The sequence below is a fragment of the Malus sylvestris genome, chromosome 10, assembly GCF_916048215.2.
Source record: "Malus sylvestris chromosome 10, drMalSylv7.2, whole genome shotgun sequence".
In the NCBI taxonomy this organism is placed as follows: Eukaryota; Viridiplantae; Streptophyta; class Magnoliopsida; order Rosales; family Rosaceae; genus Malus; species Malus sylvestris.
The window spans coordinates 40,449,910-40,460,272 of NC_062269.1; the positions used below are offsets into that span (position 1 = coordinate 40,449,910).

At 39.1% G+C, this 10,363-nt stretch overlaps 2 protein-coding genes across 3 annotated transcripts; one reads left to right on the plus strand and one right to left on the minus strand.

Annotated features, from left to right (window-relative positions):
• Positions 1 to 608: 608 nt before the first annotated feature.
• LOC126587928 (G-type lectin S-receptor-like serine/threonine-protein kinase At1g61490) lies at positions 609 to 4,081 on the plus strand. The gene is made up of 7 exons (XM_050253027.1): positions 609 to 2,048; positions 2,143 to 2,250; positions 2,358 to 2,569; positions 2,668 to 2,878; positions 3,012 to 3,249; positions 3,369 to 3,519; positions 3,598 to 4,081. The coding sequence occupies exons 1-7, from the start codon at positions 725 to 727 to the stop codon at positions 3,895 to 3,897; spliced, it is 2,544 nt and encodes an 847-aa protein (XP_050108984.1). The 5' UTR covers positions 609 to 724; the 3' UTR covers positions 3,898 to 4,081.
• Positions 4,082 to 4,559: 478 nt separating this feature from the next.
• On the minus strand, positions 4,560 to 8,194 carry LOC126587934 (G-type lectin S-receptor-like serine/threonine-protein kinase At1g11410). 2 transcript variants are annotated; one of them, XM_050253047.1, is made up of 8 exons: positions 7,885 to 8,008; positions 6,920 to 7,721; positions 6,671 to 6,808; positions 6,295 to 6,422; positions 5,911 to 6,124; positions 5,538 to 5,775; positions 5,280 to 5,430; positions 4,560 to 5,188 (listed from the first exon to the last, which is right to left on the minus strand). In XM_050253047.1, the coding sequence occupies exons 2-8, from the start codon at positions 7,683 to 7,685 to the stop codon at positions 4,886 to 4,888; spliced, it is 1,938 nt and encodes a 645-aa protein (XP_050109004.1). In that variant the 5' UTR covers positions 7,686 to 7,721; positions 7,885 to 8,008; the 3' UTR covers positions 4,560 to 4,885. The 2 variants fall into 2 exon arrangements, with proteins under 2 accessions (XP_050109004.1, XP_050109003.1); XM_050253046.1 differs by having other exon boundaries at positions 6,920 to 8,194.
• Between the last annotated feature and the right edge of the window lie 2,169 nt (positions 8,195 to 10,363).

The window sequence follows — 10,363 nt, forward strand, 5'->3', positions numbered from 1 at the left end:
AATAAAATTTCTCACCACTTATATAAAAACACGTGGTATACCACTCGTATTCACGTTACCATAAAAAATTTCTCGTTGGCTCACGGCATTTTATTACAATGGGTGAAGAAATATCATTGCATTCCTCACTACTCATTTTAGAAGAGCAGTTTTTCACAATGCTGGAATACGATCTAGTACACCTTCACAATACAAATTGTTAGATACTTAAAAAATATATCTCAACCATTTATATTATGACAAATTGATGTACGACCATGTTTCTGGCATGCTGGCAAATTTCTCCTTTTATATCAGCAATACTTTCATTTCATAGTATTGTTGATTTAATATTTTATCATAGCATCTCCAAGTTGCCCAAATACTTTTCAAAGTTATGATTCGAATAAAAGGGCTGGATGCCAGAAAATGTGGTCAAAGAAAGGGACCCAAAAGTACCAACCCCAATAGAATATACGCAAGTCGGCGGGCATAATAATGGACTATCAAACTACTGAAATTAGGAAGTTGACAAAGTTGACCATCTCTACCAGTCTACCAGAGAAAATAAACTTGATCCAAAAAAAGGCTTAACAATGATTGATTACATTTAAACACCACATAATTATCGTCATTAAGGTTTCGGACGACAAGTAGATAACACCGTATTTGCTCAGAATTCAGTACTAAAGTGTCATCATTCTTTGTTTTAATGAACATTGAGCACTAAGTTATTTGGATACAAATGGTTCTTGACGCTCAAAGTTTTTGTGTTTTCTTCACTTTGCTTCTTCTGTCACTGATTTCTTGCGCCGAAGAAATTTACGACATAACTCCGTCGCGACCGTTAGCGCAGGGACAAACTCTTATCTCGGCAGGCAACGTTTTCGAGTTGGGATTCTTCAACAATTCCGCTAATAAGTACGTGGGGATATGGCACAAAGATATACTTCCTCGAAAAGTTGTGTGGGTTGCCAACAGAGAGAAGCCTATTGCAGCTACAGACACCTCGGCTGGTTTGACAATCAGCAGCAATGGGAGTTTGGAGATTGTCGATGGCAAACAGAATTCTGTTTGGTCAACCAATTTTTCCGGGACAGCATCTAGTTTGAATAATGGTTCAGCAGCAGTTGCAGTTCTTTTAGACGATGGAAACTTAGTTGTCAAATTTAATGTAGGAGTTGCAGCTGATCAGTACTTGTGGGAGAGCTTTGATTATCCTAGTGACACGCTTCAACCGCAAATGCTTATGGGATTCGATAGTGTATCTGGAACGAGGAATTCGTTGACTTCTTGGAAAAGTGAGAATGATCCGTCAACTGGGATGTTCTTGGCTGGACTGTCACACGAGGAGCCATCACAGTTGGTAGTTTGGATCAATGGGTCGACTCCCTACTGGAGAAGCGGGCCATGGGATAAATCAAAGTTCATCGGCGTGCCAGAAATGGATGATCAGTATCGAAGTGGATTTAATCTCCAGGATAATAAGCAGCAGGGAACAAAGCACTTCTCTTTTGATTTGTTTGCTAAAACTATTGCAGCATTTATGGACATCTCTTCGGAAGGTGTATTAAGGCTCATCTATTCGAAACATGGTGAGAACTGGAATACATTCTGGGAAGCACCAGCAGCAAAGAATCCATGTGACAATTATGGAGCATGTGGACCTTTCGGGGTTTGCAAAGCTTCTGGATCTCCAATCTGCAAGTGTTTGAAAGGATTTGTACCGAAGTCACGTGAGGAATGGAGCAGAGGAAACAGGGCAGGAGGGTGTGTGAGGCAAACCAAACTATTTTGTGAGAGTAACACAAGTCAGTCAGTTGCTTCAAGAGGAAATGGAGACGGGTTTACGAAGATGTCAAGTGTAAAACTACCAGATTTCCATGAATTTATTTCGTCTTTGGATGCAGAAAAGTGCAAGATACAGTGCCTAAATAATTGTTCTTGCCTGGCTTATGCATATGTTAACAACATCGGGTGTTTGGTCTGGCCCAAAGACCTAATTGATATTCAGGAGTTTTCGTCTGGTGGAGAAGATCTTTTTATTCGCCTCCGACACACAAAATCTGGTAAGTCATAATATTGCTTACACAACAACGTAAATATGCATTATCTTCTGCTTCTGTCTCATGCTTTTTGTACTACAAAATTCATTTATTTCAGGTCAAGGAAAGCGAACAAGGATAATTGCCAGCCTCTCGGCTATATGTTTTATCGGTGTCTTGGTTGCCATAGTGTTCGTTTTTTGCAGATTGCAAGCTAAACGAAGGGGTAAGAGAGAGATAAAGATATAGAGGAATAGCAGTTAAGCATATTTACTAGTTGCAAGCCAATATTAGCTCTTAACCTCTGAATATTTGTTTATTTGATTGTTCTAGTTACCAAATCAGGAAACATCAAAGTAACAAAAAAGTTCGTTGAACTGACTGATCCAAATGAGAATTCAAGTGACAGCACTCTTCAAGAATATATACGAGAACATGAGCAGTCGGATCTATTCATTTATAGGTTTGACAGCGTATCAATTGCTACGAACAATTTCAGCATCACAAACAAACTCGGGGAAGGAGGATTTGGCCCTGTTTACAAGGTGAGTATGTATTCATTCTCTTTCTTCTAAAGAAAGTTACAGAATTAGCTGCACAATACAGACATGAATTGAACGATTAATTTGTGGACTCGTTGCAGGGTAAGCTAAAAGAAGGGAAGGAAATAGCAGTAAAGAGACTATCAAGTAACTCAGGGCAAGGCGTAGAAGAGTTCAAGAATGAGGTGCTGTTGATCTCCAAACTCCAACATAAAAATCTTGTTAGGATCATGGGATGCTGTGTGAAAGATGATGAGAAGTTACTAGTTTACGAGTTCATGCCAAACGGAAGCTTGGACACTATTCTATTCAGTTAGTTTCACTTGTACTTTATTCATGGCTCCGATTTCTCTCTGTTACTAGTCTTGTTCTTTTGTTAACTGAATTTGCGTAATGATGTCTGAGTGACACTAGAGCTTACACATTGAATGGGTGCATTGATTAGATCCAAATCGCCGAGCAGAGCTTGATTGGGCCCGCCGCTTCAATGTTATTCAGGGTGTTGCTAGAGGGCTTCTTTATCTCCACCACGATTCGCGTTTGAAGGTAATACATAGAGATTTGAAGGTCAGTAACATTCTCTTGGATGAGAATATGAACCCGAAAATATCAGATTTTGGATTGGCCCGTATTGTTCAAGGGACACAGAAGCTAGAGAATACTCAGAAGGTTGTGGGAACACTGTAAGCACCATTCTTTTCCATTTCTCCGAATTGCTCTCACAAGACTCACATTAGCATATTATCATTCTATACACAAGCTGAATTTTTGTCTGTTAAATACTAATGAGTTGCATGTGCAGTGGCTATATGGCTCCGGAGTATGCCATGGGCGGTATACTTTCTGAAAAATCTGATGTCTATAGCTTTGGCGTCTTGCTGTTGGAGATTGTTAGCGGGACAAAGAATACCAGCTTTTATTACCATGAAAAACAGCTCGGCTTCCTAGCATATGTAAGTTCACATCCTAAAAATACTAACGTGAGGAAATTCTGTTTCTCATAGCTTAAACAATCTCTATAAAATTTTCAGTCATGGCACTTATGGAACGAAGGTAGGGGATTGGACTTAGTAGATGAAGTCTTGGGGGATTCATATCCCTCGTCCCAAGCTATGAGGTGCGTGCATATTGGGCTTCTTTGCATACAGGACAATGCTACAGACAGGCCAACCATGCCAGATGTAGTTTTGATGTTAAGTAGCGAGACAGATCGTCCACAACCTCAGCGACCAATATTTACTTTCCAAAAGTCTGTATCGAATCCTCAATCGCAAAAGGACAGTATATACTCCGCAAATGTTGATACCATAACAACCATTGAAGGACGGTAATCTTCACTGTACATGAAGGATTTTGTCGTTCTGAAGTGTTCCTACACCAATTGAAGTTTTTGGGATACATGAAGATTTTCCCAAGTAGAGATTAGATTGGACTGAATATAATTTATTTACATTGTTACTGTTATTGTGAAAGATCATTATTCTTCCTATCAGAGATTGAAACAAATCCATATAACATTCAAAGCAGCCATGCCTTTTCTGCAACATTTCCTTACTTTTCATGGTAGTTTCTCACACGAATTAAAAGCTACCGAATCAAGGATCGAACGGTCCGTATGAAAACGAAGACATGATTATTCATCCATTCAATATTCCGTGAAGTGTTCATCTAGCTTTGAAGCTACAATGTACATGTATACTCTTTAAGGCATAGCTAGCAAACGTGAATACTGAGTTATAGTCACAGGTTTCATGCAAAAAGCAATCCCAGTAATTTCACAAGATAAGTCAGCGCTTCCCATAGAGTGGATGCAAGCATCATCGTCCTTTCTTAAACCGTCTTCATACATCGTAGAGTTGCAGTGTGACTTTTCCTTGTGCTTGTATAAGTTTTTCATAGTTTCTCGGTGCGCCAAGAAGTGGTGGGATAATTTCTTTTTATTTACTTTTAATTATTTTAACATTTTCCTCATGAGGAAAATATGAAAAACACATTTTGATACAGAAAATTATGATTTTTGAATTTCTAACTCAATAAGAATACAAGAGAGATGTTGGGTTGGTCATTTCCATAGGGAGCTTCTAGTCAAAGCCGTTAGGCCAAACCAACCGAAGCGTTGACCAAATTTCGTCAGAGACCTAGCTACCGGATTTGTTCATCATTCGGCAGGAAGGAACTGAAATTTCTCGATATTTTTGGCACCGTGCTACCGAGTCCGAATGGCGCTCGTGAACTTATCTAGAATACACTATACGATTACATTTCACAGTATACTGTACAGATCATCTAGGAATTATAGTCAAGCAAGAGGCTGAATCATTATCGAGCTTCAACTCTAGTTATTGTGAAATCGTCACCAGAATATAATCCGTTCGGAATTGATGGACCAGCAACACTGCATGAACTCTTTCTGAAGACAAATGCAGGCTGCTGAGGAGATGGTAGAGATGCTTCGCCACTCAACATGAATACAACTGCTGACATAGTCGGTCGATCCTTTGAATCTTCTTGAACGCACAAGAGCCCGACTTGAATGCATCGCATGACTTCATCTGACTGATACGAGTCCAATGAAGAATCCACGATTTCTAAGGCTCTGTCTTCTCTCCACAGCTGCCAAACCTGCAGTTGAAAGTAACATTTTGAGAAAGGGATGAATGTAAGTAGTAATTAGTAGTAAGGATGGATTGTTATCGGATTTTGTGTGACTTACATGTCCTATCAAGTTCACGGAATGATCCTCCTGGTACGAACCATTGTTTTTACTTCCGCTTACAATCTCCAATAAGATGATCCCAAAACTAAATACATCTGATTTCGTTGAATACCTTCCAAACACTGCATATTCTGGTGACATATATCCACTACATATGAACAGATAACACCATATTACAGACAACTCTGTTGAATATAAATATGACAGTATGGTGTGATTTATTTCATGCATGCGTGAATGTGGTATGATTCTTACTATGTTCCGACAACTCTGTTGGTCTTATCCTGCAGTTGGTCCCCATGGAATATCCTTGCCATGCCGAAATCTGAGATTTTTGGGTTCAACTCAGCATCTAGAAGAACATTACTGGTTTTTAGATCCCTGTGGATAATCCTAAGTCTTGAGTCCTGATGGAGATACAAAATCCCACGAGCAACCCCGTTGACGATTTCAAAACGTTTTTTCCAATCCAGCAAGGACCTTCTTGTATGATCTACAAAATGATATGGTTTCTATGTAAATGTCATATTTTTCTTTGTAATAAGCTTAACACACACACACATACACACATATATTGTACATAGTTTTAGAAACATTATGAACAAATGAATCTTTCCTCCAGACATACCAAAAAGAAAGTAGTCCAAGCTCTTGTTCGGCAAGTGTTCCAGGATCAACATCCTTTCTTCTCCCCTAATACAACAGCCTAAAAGTTTCACGAGGTTCCTGTGTTGAAGTTTTGCTATCAACGCAACTTCGTTTTTGAATTCTTCAACCCCTTGTCCTGAAGTTCTGGACAATCTTTTTACAGCAATAATCCGATCATCATTTGGTAACCGACCCTGAAGTTTTTATTGAGTATTATCATTAAGCTTTGACGTAATTGCCACTTTTAACGATACATTTACTTGTGATAAGCTAAAGAAGAATAGTAAAGAAACAGAGTACTCTCTAATGCTGAGAAGAAATCATTCTATTATAAGATATCTATGGCTTCTAAATTTCGACCAACCTTATAAACCGTACCAAAACCACCTTGGCCAAGTTTATTGACGCAAGAGAAGTTGTCTGTAGCTGCTATTATCGTGCTCAGATTGAAAAATTGCAATTCAGGGTGTCTTCTGGTTTCTTCAAGTTCATCTGCAATTAATAAAAGAAAATCATTGTCGATGTCATTTTCTCCTCACTACTGCAGTGAGGAGAGAGCTTTGCAAAAGAAAATAATTTTCCTTGAAAAAATGACATCGGAAGTAGAGAGCTTTGATGTGGTTTACAAACTGCAGAAGTGTTATGACCAACGCCGTACTTCAATGAGTAGAATGCTTTCTGTTTAGTTGACACGGTTAAAGAATTTAGATGACACGGTTAAAGAACTGACTACTTCTTACCTTTTGTCTTCCTCTTTTTCTTAAGCCACCAACAGGACAACGCAAGGATTAGTATCAATGCCAGAAGAACAGACAACATCAGAACAGCCAGCATACCCCTCCTTTTAAGAAAACCTTTAGAGTTTCTTGAATTTTCAGCTACACATAAGAGTGGGACAAAGGATTAGAAAACATCAAAACCAGTAGTACAGTAAGTATCATATATTCTGAAAATCTGAAACTCAACTTTTCCATGGCAAGAAATGGTACCTAATTCGATTTTGTCCACACGAACATGCAGATCTCGCCCTACCTGTGTGTGCACTAAAATGTCCAGCAACTCACCATACCATGTCAAGCAATCAATGCGCCCTTCAGCTTCTATGATCATATATGCAGAGCAAGAACAATTTCTTAAGCACACCTGCTCGCACTCTTTGTGACTCGTACTGTTTTCAAACCGTGCTACTTTCATTGTGTCTGGATCTTTAACTCGTGCCACTTTGACGAACCCCTCTCCGTTCCCACACTTTGACACCGCAACTCGTTTACTCACACAGCCACCTGACCCATCTCTCCTATTCCAATCATTGACAGACTTTGGTTCATACCCTGGCAGGCACTCACACTCGAATAAATTGATATTGTCAGGGCTACATTTGCTGTTGGCGCCACACTGTCCATACTGGTCACACCGATATTTTGGCGCAGACCAGAGTTCCTTCCATTTGCTATCTGCATTGTTCCACCTCAGGTGTTGCAGTAACCCAGAATCATTCAAGACCACCCTTATTGGAGTGCTATCGCTTTGAATTAAGTAATACATTTCGTCCTGATTAATGACAAAACTAGGGTCTTCCAGTGTATCACTTCGCCAATATGGAGTCAAACCTTTATAAGTAACAAAATATTGGGGTTTGAAACGTTGATTGGAACGGAGCCTAACAGTGTAGTCCCCAGTTCCAGGGTCATCTTGTGACTTCCAAGATGTTAAGACCCACTGTATCCCTGTTTTCCAATTGATGCCGAGTTTCATACCCTGAAGGAGAGTATCTGTAGGATGATCAAAACTCTGCCACATAAAACTTTCACTTTTGTTATCTTGGAAAAGAACTAGATTTCCAGAATCTAACAGCTGAGCCCTGCAACTAGTGTTTGCGGTTTGGACCGTCACATTTGTAGACCATATAGGAATACCCTGCATATTGTAAGCATAAAGAAGCAGTCTTCCGTACCTGTCTATAGTAAGGATTCCAGAGGTGTCATTGATGGGGTTGTTTCTGTTTGCAACCCAAACCACTGCTTTTTGATCTTTTCGAGCAAACCAAATTCCGACATATCTGTACCTGGAGTTCCCGGGGCTGAAGAACCCTAGTTCGAAGATATTATCTTTAGACACCAGCAAATCACCGTCCTTGACATGTTGGTCCGTTGCTATGGTGTCAACGGACGTGCCAAATGGGAAGAGGAGGAAGAACACAAGAAGCAAAGCTTTCATTAACATTTTTCTTGGGCATTTCCATCCATCAACCAGTGGCCCTTCACTTATTTTTCTGAGTTGTGGCCATAAATTGACACTTTTGGTTTGACAAGTTGGCGGCTTCTTTGAATTTTGGCAATTTTGGCAATTTTGGTCAGTTGGTATGACCTACTCAACAACGACGTCTCTAAAGTTTGAATTGACTTATAGTTGCCTATTTTTGCTTCCACCATGGCTACTGATGATATTCAAAACTTGTCAACTGCCGAAGATATTATGGAACTTTGACAACTGTTCAAGCAAGGACCTGCACCATTTTAGATTAATAAACCTTGGATATAGGTGATAATTGTTAAGATGCAAGACTTGTAACTCAAGTGGTTAAGAGCATTTATTTACACGAAAATTTCTGTTTCATTACCTTTCATTCTGCATACCCCTACTTAAATTTTTTCTTGAACTCTCGTTTGCTATATTCAATTCAAACTCCAAAATAAACCGAACATGGTTCATAAAATAAAAAAATAAAAAATAAATTAGAGATTGAGACTTTTCTTAAGGAATTTTCATTTTCCTTTCCGAAAAAATCTGAATATAAGGTCTTCGAGTTATTGGGCCGAAACTTGAGCAGCTGACAGCCATGTTAACTATGGGCCGACTTTTCGAATGTGTAAGTTTATAAGTATTTGGGCTGCAGGCCTCCATTAAAAAAAAACCGCAATAAAAGGTAAAAATGTACAACGTATAATGATACTAATCACTTGGAAGTAAGAGGTTTTAAGTTCGATTTTTGTTAAAAACGAATTTGAACCATATTATTGATAGTCCATGATAAGGCTTAGCCCACTCCCTCACTCACTTGGTGTAACTAATATCATTTGTTAAAAAAAATTGTTGTACAGTAATTTGCATTTCTCACATGAACTATACTATTGTCAGTATTGTGGTCATTTCGTTTTGGTTTTAATTTTAGCCATCAGTTCAGTTGTATCCATCGAGTTTTCCTTTTATTTTTGCTTATGTAACATGTGCCGGTGTAAGTCACACCACACCAAGGAGTTAGTCCTGTAATTTATAGATGTGAGATGCGTGACAGCTCCCAACCATACATCTTTTGATTCTGTATAATTTGCCAAAATGGCAGCAAGAATTAATGCGGGTTAAAGATATCACAAGGGCTCATAATCATACAACAAATCAAGTGCACACGAGCTTTGAATTTAGTTATTGTCAAGTCATTTAGAACATGATTTTTTTTTTTTAACAAACAATATTATCTACACTAAAAAGAGGGGTGGACTTAGCCTCACAATGAGTTAGCAATAATGTGGTTCAAATTTATCTTTGACGAGATTTGAACCTAACACCTCTCACTTACAAGTGAAGAGGAATACCACTAGACAGTAGTGCTAAGCGGCAGAACATGATTTTTTTAAAACTGATGGATCTGCATCGCTACATGAATTTTTTCACAAGACAAATGTAGGCTGCTAAGGAGATGGTGGAGATGCTTCGCGGCTCAACATGAAACAATGGCTGACATGGTTGGTCGATCCTTGGATGTGACAACCCGTCCCAAATTTTACGGAACAGAAGGGTATTTTTGGTAATTTCATTTGGGTTGTGGTATATTTGTTTAAAATATTGTTTTTGGTGTTAAATGGTGTGCCCAAGGGGGCCTACCCTCACTTTTGGTCCTCGGTTCCCTCTCTCTTCTCTCCCTCACTTTCTTTCTTTCTCTCATATTCCCTCTATCTCTCCTCACCCTCCCTGAGGGCAACACACACACACACACAACGAACAACGATGGCACAACCACCATCGTCCTCATGAGCCTAGAACACCCAAACTCACCTCGAACTTCCTTCCAGATCGTCGGGATCAAAACACAAGTTGGGTCGCGACCTTTCAGGCCATTTTTTCAGCCAAACCACAACGAGCTAGCCATTGAAAAGGTACCATTCTCTTCGTCTTATCGAGAAGTATGATTTTTATTTTTGAATCACTTGATTTTGTTGAGTATTGAAGAAGTTATGAACGTTTGAAGTTTACCCAGTTTTCCGGCCAAACCATGACGAGTTAGCCATCGTACAAAGTACCATTCTCTTCATCTCGTTGAGTACTACAACTTTGGTTTTTGAATCACTTGATTGTGTATTGAAGAAGTTATGGAGCTTTGAATGTTACCCTAAAATCTGACCAAAAACCCAGTTTTCGGTGGGTTTTAGGTGATT